This window comes from Neopsephotus bourkii, unplaced genomic scaffold (assembly GCF_033783945.1).
Source record: "Neopsephotus bourkii isolate Nb327-2 ecotype Australia unplaced genomic scaffold, CSIRO-AGI_Nbou_v1 NB_1057, whole genome shotgun sequence".
In the NCBI taxonomy this organism is placed as follows: Eukaryota; Metazoa; Chordata; class Aves; order Psittaciformes; family Psittacidae; genus Neopsephotus; species Neopsephotus bourkii.
Genome location: NW_026901546.1, coordinates 361665 through 383155, shown reverse-complemented (window position 1 = coordinate 383155; position 21491 = coordinate 361665). Strand labels below are relative to the sequence as shown.

Below are 21491 nucleotides of genomic sequence, written 5' to 3'. Positions count from 1 at the left end.
CAGCTTGATCTGAGTCAAACTGAAGTCTTTTAACGTCAAGAACATAAAATAAAAGGCTTATTCTCCAGGACAGGCCTGATCGCATTACGGCAAGACAGTCTCAGTTACAGACCTCGCAGCAGCCTTCCAAATCTGAAGAGGTACTACAAGGATGTAGGAGAGGGACTCTTCATCAGAGAGTGTAGTGATAGGGCATGGAGTAATGGGTTTAAACTTAAAACAGCGTTAAGTTCAGGTTAAAAATAAGGAAGAAGTTCTTTACTGTTAACGGTGGTGAGGCACTGGCACAGGTTGCCCAGAGCAGCTGTGGCTGTCCCATCGCTGGCAGTGTTCAAGGCCAGACTGAACAGAGCTTTGAGCAACCTGGTCTAGTGGAAGCTGTTCCTGGCATTTCAAAAACAAAACATGCATTAGTAACGTGAGTGCACAAACCCTTCTGGAATTCATGCCAAATAGTTATTCCCACAGAATTCAAATTCTAACCCTGTGGCTATGATAAAAAACTAAACAACCCTTCCCTTCTACTTTTCTTCCGTTTCCTTTCCCCATTTAACTATGCTGATGCCTGAAGACCCCTTATGTGTGATCCAGGGGTGATCCTCACAGCCGCTGCACCGTTCCCGTACCCCATGCCGACGCCTCTTCCAGCAGCAATACAGCGGAAACAGCGACCACTTACCGGGCCTATCTAAACCTCACCCTGTCCCAGCTTTGCCCTCCGGCTCCGACCCTCCAGCCAAGCCCCGCCCCACTCCGTCATGCCGCCATGCCGTGCCCCTCCCGTTGCCCGGAGACGGGGGGCGGGTCCTCCTCACCCCCCCCCCTCCCCTCCCCCCGCTTGAAGCGGATTGGACATTTCGACCTATCCGTCAAGGCACACGCTTCGCGGGCGCCCGGGATGGAGCCAAGCGGTGCGGACGGAGAGGTGTCGTCGCGCAATGCGTGCGTCATGCGCATGTGCCGCGATCTTATTGGCTGCGGCTGGGCTGGGCGGGGAAAAACGAGTTGGGAAGGGGTGGGGCGGCATGGCCGAGGTGCCGCCGGGCTGCGGCTAGGGGCGGGTAGGCGGGCAGGAACGGAGCCGGAGCTCTTGGGCAGGTGAGTAGCGGGAGGACAGGGGCCGCATCGGGCCGTGGGGAGGGGGGCGCAGAGGCAGAGCCCGGCCTTTTCAGGCTGGAGGGAGAAGCTGAGCGTGAGTGTCCGCACTCACCGGGGAGAGCAGGTGGGTGGGGGAGTTCATTACCACGGGGGGCGGGGGGGGAATGGGAAGGGAGTAGAGCTCCGGGTACCTCCGCGCCTGGTACGGCCATGCCCGTGGCGCGGTAGCAGGGGTCTAGGGCACAGCGGGGCCTTGCCGCCGTGCGGGTCAGGCCGTTCTGAGCCGTGTCACGGCTCTGCGTTAAGGCCGTTGTTGAGTTAGCTCTTCGCTGTGCTGTCGTGGCTGCTCAGGGGCACGCCGTCCCGGGGTGTAACTGCTACCCTGGTCTCCCGTTGAAATCCGACCGAGGCTTCCGATTGCCGTTTCCCGCAGGACTCGGTGCTCCCATCCCTGCCCTCCACCCGGCTGAGCTGGAGCCCTTGGCGCTGCGCTTCATAGCCAGGCACCTTAACGGAAGCAGAAGTTGATGGTGGCCCGAGGTGATGTATGGCTGAGGAGCGGGCATCCCTCTTTGTATCGCAGCCACAGCTGTGAAGATGGTGGCCTTCAGCAGGCTATGTAGCTGGGATGTAAATTATCTTTCCTCAAATAATCAATTTGGTTATTTTTTTCGATCCTTTTTTTTTTCAGTTGGAGCTTAATCTGAGGGCTTTAGCATTTAAGGAGTATAATACTTTAGTGTGTTTCTTAAGTGTAGTCTGACATACTTTGACAGAAGTTCTGTCGGGAAAAGGTGTGTATAACTCTAGAATGACTCTAAAGGTTATTCTTCAGGTACTGAAATATATTAAAAAATAAATAAAATTTTATCATAGAATAGTAGAATGGTTTGGGTTGGAAGAGAACTTAAAGCTCATCCAGGAAAAAGGAACACCTCCCACTAGACCAGGTTGCTCAAGGCCCTGTTCAACCTGGCCTTGAACACTGCTAGGGATGAGGCAGCCACAGCTTCTGGGCAACCTGTTCTAGTATTTCACCACCCTCACAGTAAAGAACTGCTTCCTTATAGTAACTTAAATCTGCCCTGTTTCAGTTTAAAGCCATCCTATCACTACATGTCCCTCATAGAAATTGACCATAGTGCTTCATCTTTGAAACTAAAAATTTCAATCAGAACGATATAAATAGTGTTTATGTATTTTAAGCAATATGCATGATGTATTTGGCTTATCTTTTGCAACAATTGCTGCATTTCTGAACTCTATAACATAATGAAATGCAAGCTTTTCTTTTAAAGGAACATGTTCATCTTACAGTGCCTGTTTTGCAGATATTTGTGGGGTTAAAAGAGTTGAACTGCAGCTGAATAAAACAAGGACTGAAAATTAAAGGATGGCAGCAAATCCTTCAGGACAAGGTAGGTTTTAATCTAAGTATTCCTGGGGAAAGCCTTAAGCAAGATGCCAGTGATGTCACCAAAACTGTAAGTTTACAGAAGGAGCAAAAAGGGGAAGAGATGAAAGAAGGTAGAGCTGAAAGTAGCAAGTGAGCAAGCCGCCTGGAAGAAGGCATGCATATTAAAAGTCCACTTATGGCTGGGGAGGTCTGTTACTGTGCAATCCTTCATGCTCAGGTTGTGAAGTACCTATCGTGCCTGTGGTTGTTGCCTGAAGCATACTTTAGACACAGTGCTTAGCACTGAACGCGACTTGTGGCTCCTGTGCTCAGCATCAGGAGCAACCAGAAATCTCCATGTCATGAGAACAGCAAGACCCAGGCAGCAGTTCCCCATCAAAAATATATTGCAAGTGTTCTGGTTTAGGAAGAAAAGCCAGATGAAATCAGAATGCTAGCTCCTATGAAATGCTTCATTGCACGATGACACATCTGAGCTGCATCCATAAAATCATTCAAGATCTGGAAATGGTCTATCTGTCTATCCGAGGCAAGTGCATTAGAGGGAGCTGAGGGTCTTGGAGGAGGTCACTAGATAAATTAAAGAAGGGTCTTAAATCGCCCTCTAGAGGGCTTTTTGGAAATCTTAGTGGAACTGAGCATTGTCTGCAGAAGAGCTCAGGAGAAACAAGCGTTATTATGTATGGCTCTTCACTAACTGGTTATGAGAAATGATTTTGGAATTCAGTTTCTCAGCAACCAAGAACATTCTTCATGCACATTTGTGTGTGAGTATCCATACCCAGAAAGCAGTCCTACAAGGCTGTGTGTAGTTAATTTGGAAATGCTGGTACTTTGAAGGAGTACCAGATCACTTCTGTGGTCATCCCTTCCAGTGACCCTCTGCTTTCAAAATAAATAGAGAAGAAATGTGTTAATCTAAAAGACAGACACTTGACAAAAGCAGATAGGGTTTTTGAACACTTACTGAGCTTTTGTGAAATGTTGAGAGAAGTATTGCAGATTGCAGAGAGTTGCAGTTCAATCTCTTGAGAATTTTTTGGTATGTAACAGTAAATCTTATTTTATTCTGTGAATATTAAGTCAGTATCACTGCAAGGGGTACCGTGGTGTCATATAGAGTCAAAAGCAACTTCTTAAATACATGAATTTACTGAGAAGTAGAATGAGATTTTCATGCCAGAATGTCTTTGCTTCCTTCCAAACTCCAGAGGCTTTTAATGTAATAAAGCCTTGCAACCTGCTTTTATACTTTGCGATACTCTTTAGAGACTCACTAAAGGAACTGTGTTAATACAAAAATTATTTGCACTAAGCAGGCAAGAGACACCATCAAGTTTAATTAGCCAAATGAGCTGATAAATAATACACCTAGGAAAATTACAGTTAAATATGAGCAACCATTCAAGGCCTCTGTGTCTTTCTCTTGGCCAGATGTATACCTGAAGTCGAACTGATTGAGACAAATACTACATTTTCAGCTTGTTACATGGCAAACGTATTGGTATTGTTCAAGCAATTTGTTCTCATTTTCCTCTTCTTGGACAAAAGAAGGAGGGGTTTACTGAAACACTGAAAATGTTACAAACAGTAGCACCTACTCAGGCTTCAAGGATGAATTAAACATTAGCTTTCAATACAGGTAGACTGTGTTTGTAATTTTTTGTACTGAGGTGTTTCTTTCCTTTTAATCAGAATGGGGTATTTCCCTATAAGTTAATTAAGTTCTCTGTTAGTTGCAGATTTGGAATACAAAGGTTAATATTTTGAGGACTGGACTTTTTAATTCACTGGCCTCTTAGGAAAGCACTCTTTTTATTAGAATTTCAAGGATGAGAACTTATATGAGTGTAGCAACACCAAATAGAATTGAATGAAAGCCTTACTTCAGACCTTTAGTACCACATGGAACTGATTGCACCAGTTGTATGTGAGTCGTGACAGCATTTAAAAGAAATAGAAAAGCTTTTAGCGTGCTGCATATTGTGTACAAGATGAGCTCATAGACCAGAGTGGTACATCTTGGTGGTGGGGGAAATCAGCTTTTAAATGACAAAAATTACTTTCAGGTGCTTGGTAATACACTGCTTCTGCAGCAATACTTCACAGTACTTACACAACATGGATTAATAAGGCTGCTCTTATGCTTTTGCTTGTGCACAGCAAGGCTACAGCATACCTTACGTGCTACTAAATTAAAGACTTCGACAAGGTCTGCTTCTATCCTGGTGGTTGTTTATCCTTTTGGCCTAAAGGTATGTGAGTGCATTCATGTTACACAGTCTGAGCAGCTAGATTTAGCATTCTGTTTACGGAGTGTGTTAAAAGGGAAGTATTGTGCTGTTCTTCCTTGCATTGTGTCATCATCTGCAAACTTTGCTGCTCTGCATCCAGGTCTGGTTTGTGTGCAAGTGTAGTACTTGAGGGCTTTAGCATATCTGTTCTCTGGAAAACTTAGTGGACATAACACAGTCATTAAGTTATGTTCAGTTGTGCATGTAGCCGTTTTCTGGAAGGCAAACAAAATATATTGGTATACATTTTGGTAATTTGAGTTAATTTACTAAATTACTAGTATGCCTTTTGTTTTGCTGTCACACAATGTATATGAAAGCCTATCTGAATGTCAACTTTTACTAAATTGTATTGATGTGTAGCGGACTGTTAGGTGATTTTTGTGATGCCAATAGTCATAAGCAGAAGAGAAGATCAAAATACAGTTACTTCATCCTTTTCACAACCTTTGTATATTTAATAGGTCTTTAGATTCTGCTTCTTAAGAGGTTGCTGCCTCACCATTTATGAAAGCAGGCACTTCAATAAAGAAATTACTGTGAAAATGCTTTCTGAATTGAGCAGGCAGAGCAGTGTAATGACAGTGCTTTTTAATGTACAGAGCTTAGAGCAGACATTGAGCTTTGAAACCATTTTTCCCAAATAAGAAGTGTATCTTGAACACAGAGTGGTGGAGGGCTCTTTTGTGCTGTTGCACATCTGTGGATAAATGATAAATCCATATTAGAAAAGACATATATATATATACCGTGAATTTGAAGCAATCAGCAGATTAGGGAAAAAATTACAAGATGAAAAGCGAGTAGATAAAGGTAATGCTGTTTCTTGCCATTCAGAATTAGCTGGTAGAACTGACATTACATATCAATGAGGTAGGATACTAGGATTAGGTGTTAGGATTAGGTTAAAGAGTAAAGCTTGCTGTGAGCTCATAAAGCTACCAGATCACTCATCAAGGCTTCAACTTCCACTGGTTTTATTTCACATGCAAAACTTCTGTGCAGGTAAACTTCTAGCTCTTGCACAGAGCATGTAATACAGTTCCTGAAGTCAGAAATAAAGGTGTCAGAAAGAACAGGTTTAAATTTTAATCTGCTACCTTAGAGAGTAATCTGAAGATCCAGGTGCTCAGTTTGACATCTGACACTGCCATTAATCTGTTTTAGCTGCCTTGAACGGGTCATTTTGTGTTGAACCTCTTGTGTCTGCAAGGCAGAGAAGAATATTAGTGAACTGCGATATTCGTGAACTGTTTGAACTCAAAATAGTACTGCAACTTGGCCAAGTTAAGTTTGAACTTGAAGCTTTATTAAGAAGCTGCTATGTTTGAAAATCTACGCTTCCTTTCACAGGTGAGAATCCAGTCTATTCTAAGGATGGCTTTTTTGTTTCATGTCTGCATTTTTAGTACTAGAAAGCAGAACAGACATATCAAATCTACAGATGTAAAATTACTTTCATTATAACTGAAATAAAAAAGACGACTTCTGTGCTCTTTCAAGTTGGTCTTTAATGAAGCACTTTGGGGTCCTGAGTAGGAAAGAATATAAATGGAAGTCTCAAATATGTATTGTCAGATGTGATGAATTATTTTGTAAGGATAACAGTTTTTTTCTCTTAAAAATGGATTTCTCATATCCCACCCCCTTCATTGTTAACTCTTATATGAACGTGTTTTATTTACATTTTAAGAGTTTAAAATACCTGGAGGAATTTCACATGGCTCAGCTGAGGAGCACTGACATGTATGTGTTGGGTGTCCTCCTCCATTTTCTCAAGTAGGCTTTTTTTTGTACTTAGCATTACTTCAAATAAATAACTTTTCAGTACAGCAGGTTGCTGATGGGCACTGTCTGAATTCTAGAGTAAAGTGATACTTAAAAAAAAAAAAGGGGCAGGGAAAAAAACATTTAGTAGAAGGATGAGAAAAGGAAGAAAAAATACTTGGTTGTTTTTTTTTTCTGAATTCCTCTAGCGTTTCTGCCATAAGGTACTATAGCAAGACTCATACTAAAATAGAAGACAGTCATAATCTTGCACTGTTTCTGATTTCAATTTAAAACCAGTATTTAAAATATTATTCTTACACATCTCAAGTCTTTCTGAATCACACCATCTGCTTCATAATAAATGTAAGCGTATTTAGTCTTTATATTTTATTTGAGAGCAACTTACATTAAAAAGTGGTCTCCTTTTTCTTGCCTCAGTAACCATATAGTCTGAATTCAAGGCATGTGTTTAGATGTATGCATTTCAGGATAGATAAGCACTAGCAGAAGGCTGCTGAATAATATATCAAATATTAAGCTTTTGGCTGAAAACTGTAGAATGAACATACGTACATGATTACTTTAGCTCAGACCCTCTTAGAGGCACTTTGGTCATCCTATTACATTACTGTCTCCAGAGTTGACAAGACAGTAAAGTCTGGGCTAGCTGTGACTCAGACATGTTAAGTTTTACCTTGTTGGCAAGATTTCTCAGCCTTTGTGTCTGTTAGAGCACACATTCAGCTGGGTTTTAATGTTTCAATGTCATTGCAAGGGTGTTAATAAAAAGGTAGTGTATAATACCTGAAGAGCAGAGAAACACTGAAGACCTGAATCAGTACACTTTCAGAACAGAGAAGTGTTTTTTGTGGGAAAGAGAGATTAACAGATGGGAAAATAGCATTTCATTAAATTCAACTTAAAAATCTGTTAACAGATGTAAAGGTGATAATGGATGATCTTGCACAAAACCACAGTAAAATGTAATCAAATTGGTCTGCTCCTTTTGAGAACGCCAAGACACTGTGGCTCAGGAGTGCATATGTTAGGCATAGTAAATGGAAGAGGTGAGGAGTTTATAGCAAGGCAACAAGGATGCAAATTATTGTTTAGAGTTGAAGGTTTCTAGCTGATAATTGTCTCCTTCATTGAGCCAAATGAAAGGAATATTGGATTGTGTAATTGAGCAGCAACAGAAGATCTCTCAAAGGGAATGAACTTTGAGTGCAGCTACTGAAAATAAATTTGAAATCGTGTTACTTGACAGGCTAACGCACCCCTTAAGAATTACAGTGTCTGGCTTTCCTGACAGCTTGTGGGCTACCATTTTTTGGTGGTGTTATTAAAACAGTACTCAGGGCAAGGGCACAACAGGCAGCAGTTCCCAGCATGAGTGACTTTGACATTTTGTATGGAGGAAATAAAGGAGATAACTTGGCTTTTACATCTCTTCTTTTATGACAGTGTAGTGGCTTCATATTTATAGGGTAGCAGCACCATTACAGATGAAGAGTATATTCTTGACATGAAGAGTGTCCTTTTTGGTGTAGAGATTTGTAAGAATTAGCCCTGTAGCTGTTGTCCTCAGTTGTGCTGTATCACAGTAGGTTAGAGATTGGAAGGGACCTCAAAAGATCATCTAGTCCAATCCCCCTGCCGGAGCAGGAACACCTAGATAAGGTTACACAGGAACGTGTCCAGGCGGGTCTTGAATGTCTCCAAAGAAGGAGATTCCACAACCTCCCTGGGCAGCCTGTTCCAGTGTTCCGTCACCCTCACTGAGAAGAAGTTTCTTCTCAGGTTTAAGTGGAACCTCTTGTGCTCCAATTTGTACCCATTACCCCTTGTCCTTTCATTGTTTGCCACTGAGAAGAGCCTGGCTCCATCCTCGTGACACTCCCCCTTTATATATTTATATACACTAATAAGGTCACCCCTCAATCTCCTCTTCTCCAAACTATAGAGACCCAGCTCCCTCAGTCTTTCCTCATAAGGGAGATGCTCCACTCCCTTAATCATCTTAGTTGCCCTGCGCTGGACTCTCTCCAGCAGGTCCCTGTCCTTTTTAAACTGAGGGGCCCAGAACTGGACACAATATTCCAGATGAGGTCTCACCAGGGCAGAGTAGAGGGGAAGGAGGACCTCTCTCGACCTACTAACCACCCCCCTTCTAATACAACCCAGGATGCCATTGGCCTTCTTGGCCACAAGGGCACAGTGTCGGCTCATGGTCACCCTGTCGTCCACCAGGACCCCCAGGTCCCTCTCCCCTACACTGCTCTCTAACAGGTCGTTCCCCAGCCTATACTGGAACCTGGGGTTGTTCCTGCCCAGATGCAGGACTCTACACTTTCCCTTGTTATATTTCATCAAGTTATTCCCCGCCCAGCTCTCCAGCCTGTCCAGGTCCCTCTGGATGGCAGCACAGCCTTCCGGCGTGTCGGCCACCCCTCCCAGCTTAGTGTCATCAGCAAACTTGCTGATAGTACACTCAATTCCCTCATCTAAATCGTTGATGAATATATTAAATAATACTGGTCCCAGTACCGACCCTTGAGGCACTCCACTAGATACAGGCCTCCAACTAGACTCCGCCCCATAGACTACAACTCTCTGGCTTCTCTCCTTCAGCCAGTTCACAGTCCACCTCACTACCCGATCATCCAGACCACACTTCCTCAATTTAGCCGCAAGGATGCTGTGGGAGACCGTGTCAAACGCTTTGCTGAAGTCGAGGTAGACCACATCCACCGCTCTACCATCATCCATCCACCGTGTTATTTCCTCATAAAAGGCTACAAGATTGGTCAAGCACGACTTCCCCTTGGTGAAGCCATGTTGACTGCCCCTCATAACCCTCTTATCCTTGATATGCCTTAAGATGGCACCAAGGATAAGGTGTTCCATCACTTTCCCAGGAACGGAGGTGAGGCTAACCGGTCTATAGTTACCCGGGTCCTCCTTCTTGCCCTTTTTGAAGACAGGAGTGACATTTGCTTTCCTCCAGTCCTCAGGCACCTCTCCCGTTTCCCAAGACTTGGTAAAGATGATGGAGAGCGGTCTAGCAATGACCTCAGCCAGTTCCCTCAGCACCCGCGGGTGCATCCCATCTGGACCCATGGATTTATGGATATCCAGATTGCTCAACTGGTCTTTAACCCATTCCTCATCAACTAAGGCAGACCGCTCCGTTGACCTATCTTCATCCGGGGTCTCAGCGGTACAGGGCTCTTCAGGACTGCCTCCAGCAGAGTAGACAGAGACAAAGAAGGCATTCAGTAACTCTGCCATCTCTGTATCTTCTGTCACCAGGGCACCCGTCCCGTTCATCAGCGGGCCTACATTGCCTCTGGTGTTAGTTTTACCTGCCATGTATTTGAAAAAGCTCTTTCTGCTGTCCTTGACCCCTCTCGCCAGCTTTAATTCCAAGGAGGCCTTAGTCATCCTAGCAGCTTTCCTACATCCTCTAGCAGCAGCCTTATATTCTTCCCAAGTGGCCAGCCCTTCTTTCCATGACCTGTAAACTCTCCTCTTCCACTTGAGCATACCGAGCAATTCCCTATTTAACCACGCAGGTCTCCTGACCCTCTTCCTCGACTTCCTACGTGTCGGGATGCTCCGATCTTGAGCTCGGAAAAAGCAGTCCTTGAACGTCAACCAACTATCTTGGGCCCCTTTCCCTTCAAGCAGCCTAGCCCACTGGATTTCCCCTAGCAATCGCTTGAAGAGGCCAAAGTTTGCCCTGCTAAAGTCCAGGGTTGCGATTCTACTTGCTATTCTACTGACCCTACCACACAAGATCCTGAATTCTACCATCTCGTGGTCGCTGCAACCAAGGCAGCCCTCAACCTTCACTCCTTCAACCAGACCCTCCTTGTTAGTGAGGATGAGATCCAGCAGCGCACCTCTCCTGGTTGGCTCATCCACCATTTGCATGAGGAAGTTATCATCCATACACTGGAGGAACCTCCTGGACTGCGGCTGGGTTGCCGAGTAGTCCTTCCAGCAAACATCAGGGAAGTTAAAATCCCCCACAACCACCACGGCCTGTGACCGTGAGGCCGCTGTCAGCTGCCTGTAGAAGGCCTCGTCAACTTCCTCACCCTGATCCGGTGGCCTGTAACAGACCCCCACAACAGTATCGCCCCTGCCAGCCTGCCCCTTAATTCTCACCCACAGACTCTCAACTCGCTCATCATCTGTCCCCGGACAGAACTCAACGCATTGTAGCTGCTCTCGCACATAAAGAGCAACCCCACCACCCCGCCTGGCTGGCCTGTCTTTCCTGAAAAGGACATAGCCCTCCATGACTATATTCCAGTCATGTGAGCTGTCCCACCACGTCTCCGTAATTGCCACCAGATCATAATCTCCCGACTTAACACAGGTTTCTAGCTCCTCCTGCTTATTTCCCATGCTGCGCGCATTGGCGTACAGACATTTCAGGGAGCGAGCCGAGCACACCGATTTCACCCTAGGATTACAGGAGGCCTCCCAGTCTTCATCAATTCCGGAGCGCTGTCCCACTGAGGCAAGCCGAGCTACAACCCCATCCCCCTTCAAATCTAGTTTAAAGCTCTCCAAATGTAGGGGGAATATTGGGCAATATAAGGGACTTGTGGATCTTGTCTGTCTGGTGGCCACAGCAAGATCCTTTACCACAGAAGAGTCTTGTGTCTGTACAGCAGGTTTGCTACATTTTCATTTAGAAGGCAACTTTGAAATGCACAAATGGCAGCTGTTCTAGGCATTTTCTAAATTACCTCAGTCACTTCCTGTAATTCTTGACTTCTTTAGTATGCACGGTCTCTTTGAGAGAATGATGTACAAAGCAAATGAAGGTTGCACTCTCCTATTGTATCCAGACAGTCAAATTTTGCTTCTCTATTCCAGCACTGTGGTCATATTCCACTGTTGTCATACTCAGAATAAGGGTAGTGTGTATATGTAAGGACATCGGTATACTAAAACTAAAACCTTTCTGCATAGAATAAAATTCAAATTTTCAAAATTCAATTCTGCCTTGAATAAAAGATGGTATATTTTTTTTTTTTTTTGCACAAGCATGTGTAAGATAATCTCATTCTTACTGTTACATATGTAAAACTTGTATTATAGCTTGAGTTCACTGGCATGAGGACTCAGGTCTTGTGAGTGTATACTCCACTACTATCATTTAGTTGTAAGCTCAGTAATTGCATCTTAAATCTAGAACCTGGTAAGTTTCCTTTTTTTTGAAAGGCAAGTATTTGATGACAAATGTTGTTTATAGCTCCAGAGGTGTCCCTGGAAAGGGTAGGATCTAACCTGAGATAGAAACTTATATTTTAAAATATATTAATATGTATGATAGCTTAAGGAAGCTACTTTATATTGTAAAATGAGAAAAGAATGAAACCTATTTATTAATAGCCTTTCAGATGGGTGCAAAGCTTTGAAGATTAGTGTATTCATCTTAATGTCATATTGAACAGAGACTTGTAATTTCACAAGGTTAGAGTTGAGATGTAGAAATCACGTAAATCTCTCTAATATTTTTCTGTCATTCCCACCAGGTTTCCAGAATAAAAATAGGGTTGCAATCCTGGCAGAACTAGACAAGGAGAAGAGAAAGTTACTTATGCAAAACCAGTCTTCCACAAATCACCCTGGAGCCAGGTATTTTATGTTCTTAGATGTGTTTGGAAATCACTGATTACATCAAAAGAGGAGCGAAAAAAAAAATCGAGTGAGCTGTAAACTTACATAAATACTTGTCAGAAGTGTTTTCCTCAATAACTTTGCACTTTAGCAGCATACTAGTGCTTAAAATTGTTTACAGACCCTGAATTTTGGGTTACATCATTTCCATTTGAGAAGAACAGAAGCAGGTATGTTTACTAAACTGTATTAAAGTCTACCTTAAAGAAAAATCAGGAGCAGGCACTGAGAAAGCATTTAATTATTAAGCTGAAATGCCCTAAGGAATGGAAGTAGCAGACCATTAGGTTCAGGGTACTGTGTGTTTAGAAAGAACAGTTAGGAAGTGAGTTATACTTGAAACCCCCTCTGTGCAAGACAAAACCATTTTATGTTACTGCAGATCTGGTAAAAAATACCATGTTGTAAGGATGATTCTACACCGTAAGATATAATAATCTAGCCTAAAAGCTGCCAGTGGCATTTCCCCCATCTAAAAGAAAAAAGATTAGGTTTTGGTCATAAATCAATAATTATAAAATCTCACACTGGTTTACATGGAGAAATTTGAGATACTTGAACTTTTGGGTTAGCATAAAGTGAGAACAGGGACCTATTTTAGATTCAATGTGTTCCATGAAGTATCTGTGCAAGAGTCGCAGTCTTGAGTGCCACCTGTATTTGTTTTTCAAGGAGATTTTAGGTCACCTTTAATTCGTTAAACTGTCAAAAAACTTACAGAATATTTGAAATTGCCAGAGTTAGATCTGATTATCTCTGTATACAGTTATTATACAAGCAAAATTATTGATGAGAGAGGAAAATAGGAGTATTATACTGCTACCTACAAATCTTGACTCCAGGCAACAGTGTTTCAATGCACCATTGCAAATCTGGCAGAGTTTCAGGGAGTGCTTGTTTGCTTTATTTTTTCTTTATGGAAAAATAACACTGTATGCTCATGAGCAGAATTGGAATTTACTAATTTTGAAAGTAGGGATGGGAGGGAACCTACAAAGCTCTAGTCAAGCTCTCTGCTTTGGCATGATGGGGTGATGTGTCATTTTTGAGCAGCTGGCAATCTGACAGGGATGTTTGCTAAAGGTTTGGGACCACAGAGTTGTCATAAATGAGACCACAGAAACACTGCAGACTTGGCAGAAAAGAGCTTGATGTACCTATAGCACAATAGTGGCATGGCCAGCTTAATTGATTGTCTTCTGGCCTTGGCATATGGGAATCTTCTGTCCAACAATAGAAGGTCTGTCTTTAAAAGTGTAAGCTTATGATGAGGCCTTAAGATTATCTGCAGAAATCATACTGAAAAATTAGAGGGTACAGAATTAAATGCAAAACAAATACCTTCAAAATAACTGAAAACATGTTTTAAATAAATGGAACAGTACTTTTTTTTTTTTTTTCCGGTAGTGAAGTTTAATTTAACATTTGTCTTAAAATCTGTTTGGAGGATTGTTACTTAGCTTTCATTATGTATTTAGGCATAGATTTGCTAAAGGTCTTTTCATGAGCATGGCTGCTTTTTAAAAAGAAGTACTAAATTAGCTGTTGACATTAAAGCTGATGAGAAGGGTCCCATTTGACAGGTTTGCTAGGTTCTTTTGTTGTCCTTCATGCCTTTGCCTCTGTTACTGAGGAGGAGAGAGGCTTTCAGCACCCAGTCTCTAGAGCCAGTTGCAGTAGTTGTGAATTACCTTACAGCACAGCTTTAATGGCAGTCCTTACTGATTTCTATCTGGAGGATGGCTGATCATGTTACTTACATAGAACTGGGGGGCAAAAAAAGTCTGCTTGTTATTTCTTCTTTTTTTGGTTACAAGGTAGACAAATTTTGAAATATAAAAGCCAGGGAAAACGATTTAAAATTTGAATTTGAAACCTAATGTATGCTGCACTTAGATAAGCAAAATAATTTTAGGAATTCTTAATTTTAGGAAGCTCCCTTAACATAAGCAGTGATCTGCTGCCCACCTGCTGAAAAGCTGATCTTATACTGAAGACTGCAGAGCTCTTGCTAGTCCTTCTGTTTATCGCAGTTATTTAGAACAGTCACTGAGTGACTGAGTAATGGTGAAAACAGAAAGCTGTTGTTTTAAAAATGCTGACGTTGTTTAATGTTGCACCCTAGTGGTTCCACTGACTTCCATGAGTGAAATCCACACAGGCTTCAGGACTGTGAGTCTCTTGGATTAGGTTAGCATCAGGTACTTATGCTAAGTCAAATGATACTACGGCCACTCCATTTTCCTTTTCTCCCCTGTGTTAAAATAGTAATTCCAAACAATAGTTAAGAGTTGTCAAGCTGTGAGTCAAATAATTGTGAGCGGTGAAGTCTTGAAATCTGTAGCTAAAATGGCAAGAACATACTTTTTTGATGGTGTTTTTCATACCACCTTGTTCCTTTTTTGCAGCATTGCACTTGCAAGATCACCTCTGAACAAGGATTTCCGTGATCATGCTGAGCAACAGCACATCGCAGCACAACAGAAGGCTGCACTGCAGGTAAGCTGGTACGGTCAGGTAGAGTTTAGCTTGGCTCTGTTTTAGATCTCCTCTGTGCCTAGAGAGAGTGAAAAGTCCCTTTTAGAGGTTAGATTTCATACATTTCTGTGTTTGTCACAAATGAAGTTTTTTCTTCTGTTATGAAAGCTTAAATCTACCAGCTCATTATCCCTTGATATGGTTGTAAGAATGTAGCCTACAGTGTCATCACGGATGTCCTATACATCTTGGTGAAGAGGCAGTTTCACCATACTTCTCAGTGTCCCATGAAGCATAGGGAGAACTAGCCGCACAGCTTTCCTTGGCTGAATCTGAGTAGAGGCCACGTAAATACTCTGGTTACAAGTGATGGGGTGAAAGATTTGGAAAATTACTTGTACATTTACAGGCCTCTATTTGCTGCTGTTTTGCTGATGTCAGATGAGGTTGATTTTTTTTTTTTTGGGGGGTGGGGGTGGGGGTGGGGTGTGTGTGCGTGTGTTGAAATTGGAAATGGAGCAGGAATGCCAGTACATGGCCTCCTGCCTTCCTGGCACTCCAGAGAGCATGATTCAGCAGAGGGCACAGGAATACCAAAAAACATCCAGATGTAACTAGCAACCCTGTTCACATATCCTTATGCCTTCTTGTGTTTCTGTTTCCTAGTAAAGGCCCCAGATTGCTTCTCCTAAAATGAATAGGAGCAGAAGTGAGCTCTGGTTGGTGTCCTGTGTTGATCATAGAACACTGTAAGCTGAAAGGATCCTCTGTAGGTTGCCCTGCTCAAAGTATGACTCAGTAGTGCTGTATCACACTGTTGAAGGCATGGTCCAATCAAGTTGTGAAGTTTTTCAGGCATGGACTTCTTGCAGCCTTTCTTGACTCTGAATCTGGCTCCATTTTCACTGTATCCTGTCACTGGGTATCTGAAAACAGCTCAAGATGTCCCCTCAGCTTTCTCCTCTTACAAGAAGTTCAGGTCTCTCACCGTCCCATGGACGTTGAGAGCTCCAGCCCTGCCCTCAGCTGTCTCTTTGGGTCTCTGTTGGACTTGCTGTACTTTGTGCCTCAAACTGAACACAGTATTGCAAATGCAGCTTCATGGGTAGTGTCCCTGGGCCTGCTGGCTGTGCTGTTGCTGGTGCATCCCACTGTGCTGCTAGCTTGTAGTGTGCGAGGGCACACTGTTGGCTGATACCCACTAGGACTTTTCCCTAATGGTGTAAGTATGGAAGATGTAGGCAGTCTGACTTATCCCCAGTGTTCGAACTGGGAGCGTCTGTGTAGGATTTTGCAAAGGTTGTCCAGAGCCATAAGCAGCAGCTGACTTTCTTAGGTGAAAGAGCAGATATAAATTGTGTGCACAATGCTGGTGTCCCATGTTGTACAGGAGTGTATCTGCTCACATGTAACTTGCACATGCAGCCTAAGGTTGTGTGACACTACTGATACACACTTCTGGCAGTCATACGTGGCATCTGTCACAAGCCAAGACCTGCAGGTTGGATAGATGAGAGTGAGAGCATGGGGTCTAGGAATAGGACAGCAACCAGGAGTTCATTTACCACTCTGCCTTCCTCCATGGGACTTGCTGAAAAAGGAGCAGCTGAGAATGGTCAAGTTAATTTCCTTGATTGGCACTGTTCAGGTGGGGCTGAGCTAAAATTGCTGGTTTTGAACTTTACTATTAGAGTTGAGGACCAGACTGGGAGAGATAAATAATTGATACTGCAGAAACTGTGAAGTCTTAAATTGTATCAGTGCTGCAAGGAGTTATGCATTAACAACTGTTTTTCTCTTTCCAGCACGCACATGCACATTCCTCAGGATACTTCATAACTCAAGACTCTGCATTTGGAAACCTTATTCTTCCAGTCTTACCTCGACTTGAGGCAGAATGAGGAATCTTGTTTCTCAGAACTGCAAGGGTCTGATTTTGGCCATACCAGGAACTGCCTGACCTTTAATTTCTTTACTTATCTTAAAACCTAATTTTTTCTGGATTTCTGCGGTTGCCTTTTTGGGAATGTCAGCCCTAGTGATGAAAAAGCAATGTTGTTGAAGTGATTTTTATCCTGTATTTCTGTTCCTATGTCAGGTCAAAATCAGACATAAGACTTCCGTGATGCGTATAATTGCATAGGAATTGCTCTTCCCTATTTCTGTGCTTCCTTTAAATAAATTTTAAACCAGAGTCATCAAGAGATGCACACTCTTATCAGCATTTGTGGGTTTTTTGTTGTGTACAGATACCATGTTTGACTTTAATAAAAGACAAAAGTTACTTTGCCCATCAAAACAGACATGAATTTACCAAATGCATCAGTTTTTTCTTTGGGTTTTTTTGGGGTTGTTGTTTGGGGTTTTTTGTTTTTTTTTTTTATTTTATACCTGAATGCAGGGACATTGCTAGTGTGCTGCTTGCTGTTGTAGTATCGCCTGGTCTCAAGTCTTTAGATACAGTGTGCCTGCATCTTATTTTGTTTTGTGAAATACGAAAATGAATTCAAATGGGGAACAAACAATTGTATCAAACGCTCTTTTAACAGACAAAAGTCCTAAGTTGGCTGGATATTTCAGATGCAAAGCATTGGCTGCAATGACAATTCAGTTTAAAAAGTCGTATTTTTCTAGTTATGACTTTTTCAGTACTTGGTGTGTTTAATTTTTTTGGGAGTGTGGTTTGGTTTTTAATGTTTTTATCTGTGGTGACGAATTCCAGCTCCTTGCCGAAAGAAAATCTGTTTCTTAAGATAAATTATTTTGGAATTGTGATTATGCTACCATGATAAAGTAACTTGAAGAGAAAAATAGTCCTTACGTATTCTTATATCTCCAATCCTTGACTAATGCAGTTATACATTGATTGCTTTACCTACGGAGCCAAGTTTCAGAAGACAAAAAGAACAGGAGAACTTAAACGAGACCCAGAAATGAGAAAACGTCTGTTAAACTGGCGCCCACTTGAAGCAGCTGTGTCCTTTGCAGAAAGTTAGTTGTCCTGTGAAGTTGCCAGGGTTGCAGTCTACAGATTTCCTTAGTGAAATTTAGGGTACCCTGTTACATAATCTTCAGGGGATTGCCTGAACCCAGTAAGCACTACAGAACTATGAGTACCTTTGTCAGTTCCATTATTCGTGAATACAGAGCGAGGGCCAAGAGAGGGGTGCAGATAGAAGGACAATGCTGCCTCTTCCATATACTTCAGCTGACTACAGAGCCTTGCAGAATCTGTGGCATACTGAGACATATGCAAAAAGGAGAATCTTCTGGGGGAGGCCAAGATAGAGCTTAAAATTGTGCAACTGTAACGTGAACTACTTGTGTCATACACTTTTTTGGTGAGTCATAGGAACAATGATGGTTTTTGTGGGTAATGGAGAAAGGAGTACTGTCACTTCTGTTTTCAGTGGTTGTGTCTCTGTAGCTTTTACTTTTTAATTGTCAAGAATCACTTCACCATGAAGCTGTTCTGGCTACTCACCATTCTGCAGTGTGAGCTGAGTGTCTTAGATGCTGTGAAGAAAAGAGCCTGCAAATCTGTGAGGCACCTGTGAATCAGTCCAAGCTTGGAAACATACAAAGGCAAAAAAGGTCAAGTAGATACAGCAGGAAGTTTGGATTTTAGATTTCAGTTGAATTTAAAAAGTAGGTTGGGCATTTTAATATTAAAGGAGCTTTTTGTTTTCCTGGAGAAAAGTGGCAGAAGAATATCTACTTTCTCTAGAAACAGACTTTCTGTGCTAACGAATTGAGCTACAGAATCCCTGCATGTTGTTCCATGGTTGCATTTGATCCAGGCAATGAAACAGTAAAGATTTTTCTCCTTTAGAAAGCTACAGTTGCTCCACTAGAGGAGTTAAACTTGCTGGCTGTGGTGTTTTCATCTTGAGTATCAAAAGATCTCATTTGGAAATCCAGGGCCTGAGCTCAAAGATGGAGGTATTTGAAAGGGGAAAAATTGACACAGCTGGTATAATATTTTTAAGTTACAATGCCTCAAATTATTCTGTGTAATCATGAGGGGCTTGGGGATATATCTAAATATAATTAACTGTCAGAGATACAAATGTTGTATATGGAAACTGCTATCTTCGAAACTACAGACTAGCAATTAGTGTCAGATGCATCAATTTGTCTTGCCACTCACACTGTTTCTTTTCCACTATTAATCAGTATTAAACCCCTTCATCTATCCCTGTACAGTTATTTCATAAACGTCTTTTCTCCTGTTGGAATTGCCTGTTCAAATCATTATTACTTAACAGTATACTCAATCCAGGAAGTGCCTGGGGTGTCTTGCCTGTGTCAGTAACCATGAACTTAATCACTTAAAACCAGAATAACTGTAATCTAGTGCTGACCTATGTACCTAAAAGTATCTTAACACATATAGTCACTCCAGTAATTTATTTGCTACAGTAGCGATTGGCCTTTCCACTCAACACGGGTGGCTGGGGTAGAGCCTGTATCAGAGGTGGATGGTCGGTTGAGAGCAGGTCACAGTGCTGGGTAGGTCTTGCACTAAACAGATCAGATAGTTGGGAGGTGGGCTAACACAAGTGAGGTCAGACTTTCTTAGTGATGGCAGAGTCTTAATCTGTCAAGAGCAGATGAAGTAAAGAAGTCAAAGTTCTTGAAGCAGTAAAAGAACTGAACCACAGCTTCTTAGCTATATGCATTTTTTTCTCCTGCTAGGTAAGTTTTCTCTCTACACCCTTATTTTCCAGAGGCACTCCCCATCCCCCTACCATTATAGGCTCTGGAAAATGCTCAGTTTTAATTGAAGAAGCCTATGCTCTAGAACCACATGCAGTTTCCTACCACTTCAGGGGTTTAGTCTCTTTTTTTTCTTGGTATTTTCACTCTATTGATCTCTTAGAAGCTTTGGTATGAAACTAATCAGTGGTACCTGACGTTGTATTTGCACCTTATGCCAAAACACATGATGAAGTTTACTATTGGAAAGAAATTGCACCCTCTGATGTCACTTGCCAGAAACTTCCTAGTCACTTTGATGTTTTGAATCGGTTAAAATAGCTAAGTGCTACTTCTGCCTTCAGGTGCACTAAGCACAGGGCAAGCCATCTGTAATTTGCAAGCCCTGTGAAAGCAATTGGGTACCACTGTTCATCTAAGGAGTCCTGTGTGAGGTAGAGACTTTGAATGGCTGTAGTCTTTTATTAGACCCCTGGGTCACTTCAAGGCTGGAGGTCATTTATTGTCTTGCTGCACAGCAGAGAGGACAGTGCTCTGGCCCTAAGGTTGTAGAAATGCATGAAGAGGCGAGGGTTTTCATATCCTCTTTAAGAGGAAGTTGTTAATTATTAAGCAGGTAACAGGGAACATGAGCTTTAAGCGGTAGAAGGAAATGCAGACAACTACACCTCGGAGTGCCCAACATTTTGTGGGTTGATGTATTTGATTGCAGTGTTTCAGGAACAAAGCACAAGGGCTGAAGGAGAGGGCCTAGAATAGTGTGGCATGCAGTCACAGACATGAGCAGGCAGTTATTATCTCAGTGCATGCTCTTAAGCATTATGATAGTAAAAATAGGACTTGGTGTATTTACCAGAAGCATTGCTAAGAATACCTGTATTTTGCACATGATGTGCTCTTGTTTTGTGTCTGTTAAGACATATATTCAAAACCAAGAGGATGCTGGAGAAAGCAGCAGAACGATTCATGTTGGTCAAAATCATGTTATTGATCGTTCCTCGGGTCAAACCAGCTAACATAGGAGGTTTTCTTGAAGGACAGGGTCAGCGCACTGTGCTGTGGACTTCTGCTGAAAATTGAGCTGATTCCTGTGTCCTAGGGGTTAGACAGTAACCAAAATACACACGAATCCTGAGGGGAAAATCTAAGAGAAGGCAGGTCACTGTACAGACACCTCTGAAGGAGGAATTGGAGAGAGGGAAGGATTGTCTGCACCCAGTTGGAAGAGTCTTCCCATCCAGAGCTTTACATGCCTGATTTATGTTTCACTAACACACAGGGCAAAATCCAACAGCACCTGCTAGATACACCCTTGTGGCTGGCAAGTCTGCTAATCTGTGCTCTGAATTGCTTTTGGAGGCTGCAGGCAATCTTTATTGGGCTAAAATGTACTGTATTGAGTTTTCTGTAATGAACAGTAACTTTGAACACTAGTCAGCAAAGTGGAGTTCTCATGCTATTGAGTTAAAAGCTTGTTCCAGTGAGTTTCTTCATTTGTTGGAACCATAGGGCTTGCCCCAGGCTTTTTACAAGGACACTAGCCTCCTTGTTTCCTGGATCTTGCTCTGGAAAGAAACAATGAAGTGAAATAACTCCCTGGGGAAATGATTTTTACACTCCTTTTTGAACAGTTTTTCTTCAGAGAGGAAGAAGGTTAAGCACTACTAAACCAGAGAAAACTTGAGTAGTGCAGTCAGGCACTATGAAAAATTATACTTAACTACTGGTGAGGAAATGGCTCTTCGCAGTTAGAGAACTTCTGCTAAGTTCATTTGGGCATTGAATTATGAAAGATGACTTTGACTTCAGCAAAGCGTTTGACACAGTCTCCCACAGCATCCTCGCAGCTAAATTGAGGAAGTGTGGTCTGGATGATCGGGTAGTGAGGTGGACTGTGAACTGGCTGAAGGAGAGAAGCCAGAGAGTTGTAGTCTATGGGGCGGAGTCTAGTTGGAGGCCTGTATCTAGTGGAGTGCCTCAAGGGTCGGTACTGGGACCAGTATTATTTAATATAT

The 21491-nt window shown here is 42.5% G+C and overlaps 1 protein-coding gene across 14 annotated transcripts; it reads left to right on the top strand.

The window, feature by feature from the left end:
• The first annotated feature begins 1055 nt into the window (after positions 1-1055).
• INIP (INTS3 and NABP interacting protein) lies at positions 1056-16961 on the top strand. Of its 14 annotated transcripts, none has more exons than XM_061361259.1 (8): positions 1410-1638; positions 2430-2516; positions 4679-4770; positions 5977-6173; positions 6877-6942; positions 12135-12237; positions 14688-14778; positions 16563-16961. In XM_061361259.1, exons 6-8 carry the CDS (start codon positions 12200-12202, stop codon positions 16656-16658), a joined length of 225 nt encoding a protein of 74 aa, XP_061217243.1. In that variant the 5' UTR covers positions 1410-1638; positions 2430-2516; positions 4679-4770; positions 5977-6173; positions 6877-6942; positions 12135-12199; the 3' UTR covers positions 16659-16961. The 14 variants fall into 14 exon arrangements, with proteins under 14 accessions (XP_061217236.1, XP_061217233.1, XP_061217237.1 ...); XM_061361256.1 differs by lacking the exon at positions 6877-6942 and adding an exon at positions 1790-1894 and having other exon boundaries at positions 1411-1638; positions 5977-6162; XM_061361255.1 differs by lacking the exon at positions 6877-6942 and having other exon boundaries at positions 1411-1638; positions 5977-6162.
• Positions 16962-21491: the final 4530 nt, after the last annotated feature.

What these genes read in the sequence shown, in the direction of transcription:
- INIP (XM_061361252.1), top strand. Translation starts at nt 2,492, where the DNA reads ATGGCAGCAAATCCTTCAGGACAAG. An exon ending in AGCAAATCCTTCAGGACAAG is followed by an intron (nt 2,517 to 12,134) that starts GTAGGTTTTAAT and finishes CATTCCCACCAG; the next exon opens with GTTTCCAGAATAAAAATAGG. An exon ending in AACAGAAGGCTGCACTGCAG is followed by an intron (nt 14,779 to 16,562) that starts GTAAGCTGGTAC and finishes TTCTCTTTCCAG; the next exon opens with CACGCACATGCACATTCCTC.